Raw genomic sequence first — 4,787 nt, forward strand, 5'->3', positions numbered from 1 at the left:
AAGAGAAGAGAGAAGAGGAGAGAAGAGAGAAGAGAGAAGAGAGAAGAGAGAAGAGAGAAGAGAGAAGAGAGAAGAGAAGAGAAGAAGAAGAGAAGAGAAGAGAAAAGAGATTGGATTTATACCCCGCCCTTCACTCGGAGTCTCAGAGCGGCTTACAAACTCCTTTCCCTTCCCCTCCCCACAACAGACACCCTGTGAGGTGGGTGGGGCTGAGAGAACTCTGACACAAACTGCTCTTTCTCAAGGACAGCTGTGCCAGAGCTTGTGACTGACCCAAGGTCATATCAGCAGGTGCGAGTGGAGGAGTGGGGGAATCAAACCCGGTTCTCCCAGATTAGAGTCCGTGCACTTAACCACTGCACCAAACTGAACTGTTATTGCAAGCCACCTTGAACCAAGAAGAAAGGTGGGGTATAAACATTTTAATAAATAAATACGTCAGTCCCTTTACCTGATGCTGGGGTAAAGAATGGCAAAGAATGATACACAAAACAGTTAAGGTACAGTCCCAACTTCTGCTAACCCTCAGGCAGGTCTGGCGCTACAGGAACGAGCCTGGGGTCAAAGTTTGGGCTCCTGGCCTCTCAAATTCCCACTCCTCTCCTGCACTGCATTTCCAGCTCTCCAGTTGGTGCCACACTGGAATTTGCACTGCGCACAAAGCAACAGACTGCAGTTGGTCAGCTTATTATAAGCAAAGTGTGCCATAAGTCAAGCCAAGAAGAGACCTACAGGACATGAGGGGGAGGGGAGAGCGCATACCCATAAGGCTCGTTCCAAAGTCATTCATGGAGAGGCAAACTTACGATGTGGTTTCACCCCCTGAATCCTCCCACTGAAACTATGTGGTTTTACCCCTGAATCCTGCCACTTTTATGTCTGTATGCCGATGAGGTTTTTTGCAGGCAGGCAGAATGCATAACTGAAGGTGCAAGCAACAGCTGGTACGATACTGCACAACGATTGTCCTTGCACCCTGAATATTTACATTTCCCCCCCAAAAAAGCATGTAATTTTTTTCTTTAAAAAAATCAACACTATTCTGAATAACTTAACTGAGGGCAAGATTTTGTTGTCCTGCTACTTTCTATCATTGACTTCCATCCAATGGATGAAGACTTTTCATTTCATTTGGTGTTCCCTTATTGATTTCATGTCCTGCTTTTGTTTTAATTGGTGTGTGTGTGTTTGTGTGTGTGTGTGTAATTTCAACTTTGCCACCTGAGGTCCCTAACTGAAAGGTGGGATAGAAATGTTTTAATTTTTTTTTTAAAAAAAAATGTTTTTTACAAAATAAAATTCTTACAGACAATATCACCTCTCTTTTCAAAACATGGGTAAGGTTTGAAATATACCCCAGAGCTAGGCCAATGATTGTATTATTTGAGCCCCTGAATTTTTTTTTTAATCTATGCGAGGATTATTTACCTGTACAGTTCGGTGCTAGCAGAATGAATACTACAAGTGAATAATAGAATTTCTTTTAGCTGCAGCAAGGGCTGCTATAGCTACAAAATGGAAAAATAGATTACCCCCTCCAACTCAACTTTGGTTTACCGCCATCTGGAGATTTTATGTTATGGAAAAGATCTCTTATCATAATCACCAGAACGTTTCCTCTGACTTTAATTCTAACTCTCCTGCAGATTGGCTACCAAAGTTACCAAAGGTATCGATAGGAGAAGTTCCAAACCATGAGGAATTTCACATTACCCTTTTTAACCCGTTTTGAAGCCGTTTTTGAGCCGTCATGGAGCAATCTCTTTTTTAATGTTCGCTTTATAGCGCTATAGCACTAAACAAAACACTCCAGGCATTCCAATGGCGTTGATATACTGCTGTTCCATTATAGCACTATAACGCTATAAAGCGAACCTTAAAAAAAAAGCCGGAGATCGCCTGCGCGGGCGAAAAACAGTGGGGAAAAATGAACGGTTCTGTCTGAAATGACAGACCAGAAACCGTTTGGGAACCGTTCCTCCTTCTGGATTATATTGTCTGTCTGAAATTCCTCCATGCCTACCCCATTGACCTGTTACAGTTGCAACTGATTCCTCATGCTCAAGTTACATGCTGTACCTTCTAATGCTACTGCTACATATTTTAATGTTTCCCAGTTTTATTTTGTTATGTTTTGGTTGTATAGCTGCACTTTTACTATTTATGTTTATAATAAAAAAAATTCCCAAAAAAATACTACAACTGAATGTGACTGTAGAATTCATGCAACACAGTTCTACATATTTGGGAGGAGAAGGCCCAGGAGCCAAGTTTGTGGGGGGTATCTGTGATCAAGCCCCAATTGAGCCTTGACAATAAATTAGGGTTTGGAGTGGGCCACAGGGGACAACATGTGCCACCTTGCCTCCTACAGGCACACATGAATCCTATCACATGATTGTGGCATTGGTGTGACCATGAAATGGCAGCAGGATAGCAGGCACTCTCCTAAACTCACTTGGTGAACCAGATTTAGGAACATACTGAACTACTAGAAATGTAAGAAGATTGGGATGAGTGATTCTTGCAATTCCTTACTTTTATTCCCAAGTTAACTTAGTTCCAGGTGGTCAGCCATGTTGGTCAGCCATGTTGGTTTGAAGCCGTAGAACAAATTTAGAGTCCAGTGGCACCTTGAAGACCAGAAAAGGTTTCTCAAGGTATGAGCTTTTCTGTGCATGCATGAACATGAAAGCTCATACCTTGAATAAACTTGTGTTGGTCTTAAAAGGTGCCACTAAACTCTAAACAAGTTAACTTAAAACATTTTAAGCCCCCTTACCAACGTCTTTCACAATAGCTAAAGCAACTTGCTTCCAAGGTTTACTGTTTTTCCAAATAAGGCTGGATTCATTTTGTGCTAGGGAATCCAAACGAGAAAGTTTTATACGGCGTACCTTCCACGAAATCGTTTTCGCTGTAAAGCTGTCTCTCCCCTATCCCGTCATCGTCCTCTTGCCCGTCTTCTTCGTCTGGATTATTGATCACCTCGAGGCCCGCCTCAATGACTTCCACCAGCTCGTCCCGCTTATCTTTCCTGACGGGCTTCTCCTCCGGGTGCCGCGTCAGCCCCATCTCCAGCTGGAACACCTTCATAGAGGTAAAGCTCTCAAAGGGGATGACTCCGTACTCGCTGGGCAGTTTGGCCCCCACGCTCACTTCCGCCTTATCTATTTGAGAATGCAAATATTCCAGGAGATCGTTGGGCGCCTGCTCTTTGGTGGCCGGGTAGCCCATGCTGCTGACTTTAGGGCTCTTCTTCTCCTGTAGTGATTTCAACTTCTCACTCATTTCCTGAAGCTCCTGCTTCAACTGGGCGATCTGGCGCTTGAGGCTCATCGCCCTGGTTTGGTAATGCTCCTCTTGCTCCTGAAGAAGGGCCTGGTAGTGCTCTTTACCGAAACTCTCCCCTACGATGCCAGGAAGGGACCCATTGCCGTCTGTCTGTGGGGCACACTCGAGAAGATACATGAAGAGCAACAAGCTCAAGAGTAAAGCAAGACCCACCAGTAGCCATCGAGTCCTGGCTTGAAACAGAAAGCCCCTTCTGGTCATCCTCAGAGCCCGTTCGTTGTCTTCCAACTAAGCAGCTGATATTTTTGGTCATATCTTGCTTGTATTACTCGCAGGGAGACATGGTTTCAAAGAGGAGTCAAAACGATTCTCTCCAGTGTCCAAATACATCCATTTCTGTGCAAGCCATTCCCCCCCCCCCAAAGAAATCTCGTCTTGTTCAAGCAATACTGTGGAGATCCCAAAATCCAGTATTATTACATCTTCCATTACTGTGTGTAGCTACAGTCTGAACTGTCAGCCTCCATGCTGTTCGGGACAATTTGTCTAAGCACACAAGCATGGAGTTATGGGATCCATAATGCCTTCATCTGCAGAAAGAAGTCAGCTGAAAAATGTGTCATCCAATACTGGGACCTGTAAAGTGCGAAGGAAAAGACGATCTCAGCTTCTGGGATTCCTTACAGTCAAGGCCACTCGTTGCTCTCGCCCATTTATACGGCCCACCCAGAACCATCAATGACGTAACTGTGATTTTTGCTGGACAGTCTGAGATATTTTCCTCTGGCACTTAGTGACCGCGCTTCTCTCTCTCTCCCCCTTCTTCGAAATCTGAATCAGCAAAATTAAGGAGCCTAAAAATTAAATGAAAAGTACACTCGATTAGCACTGCAAAGTAACCAGACATCTGGAAAGCACACGAAGGCAAGTCATAATACCCCCCAAAAGTAGACATGATAAATTACTGATTAAATTTTTTGTGCCAGTCCAAAACAGAGGAAGGTTTACGCAGCTTCAGCCCTTGCTACTGTGTGACACAGCAATTATTTCCTTCTTATGGAAATGTCTGAAATAAGCTCACACAAAGGGCTAATACAAAACAGATTTTTTTTCCCCCCCAACCACATAAAGTAGCTGACAGAATTCTTTCCCCGTGCTGTTCTGTCATTTCTGGGAAACACAAGTAAGTTGGGGTTTTTTTGTTTGTTTTTTAATAGCAATGATTAAAGAACTTAGCAAAGGCAGCTTCCATTTCTGATTGTACTTCCCCATCCTAGTGACTTGTTATTTCAATTTCTGGGAAATGGAAACTGACCACATTTAAGAAGGATTTAGGATTTAAAATAAAAAAGATTTGCATTTGCACTAGTCTCTGCCCCTCAGAAAGAAAACAAAACCCCAGAAGCAGGGCTCTTTTTGTAGCAGGAACTCCTTTGCATATTAGGCAACACACCCCTCATGTAGCCAGTCCTCCCAGAGCTTACAGAGCTCTT

General features: G+C 43.7%; 1 protein-coding gene across 1 annotated transcript in view; it reads right to left on the bottom strand.

Moving 5' to 3' along the window:
• The window catches only part of CSGALNACT2 (chondroitin sulfate N-acetylgalactosaminyltransferase 2), a 38,866-nt gene extending 34,722 nt beyond the window's left edge, over positions 1-4,144 (bottom strand). Inside the window, exons 1-2 of the mRNA XM_015416614.1 lie at positions 4,043-4,144; positions 2,898-3,930 (exon numbers count right to left, since the gene is read on the bottom strand). Coding sequence (XP_015272100.1) covers positions 2,898-3,555 — 658 coding nt within the window. The 5' untranslated portion in view covers positions 3,556-3,930; positions 4,043-4,144. The remainder of the gene's footprint in view (positions 1-2,897; positions 3,931-4,042) is intronic.
• Positions 4,145-4,787: the final 643 nt, after the last annotated feature.

This window comes from Gekko japonicus, unplaced genomic scaffold, assembly GCF_001447785.1.
Source record: "Gekko japonicus isolate JY-2015 unplaced genomic scaffold, Gekko_japonicus_V1.1 scaffold4511, whole genome shotgun sequence".
NCBI lineage: Eukaryota > Metazoa > Chordata > Lepidosauria > Squamata > Gekkonidae > Gekko > Gekko japonicus.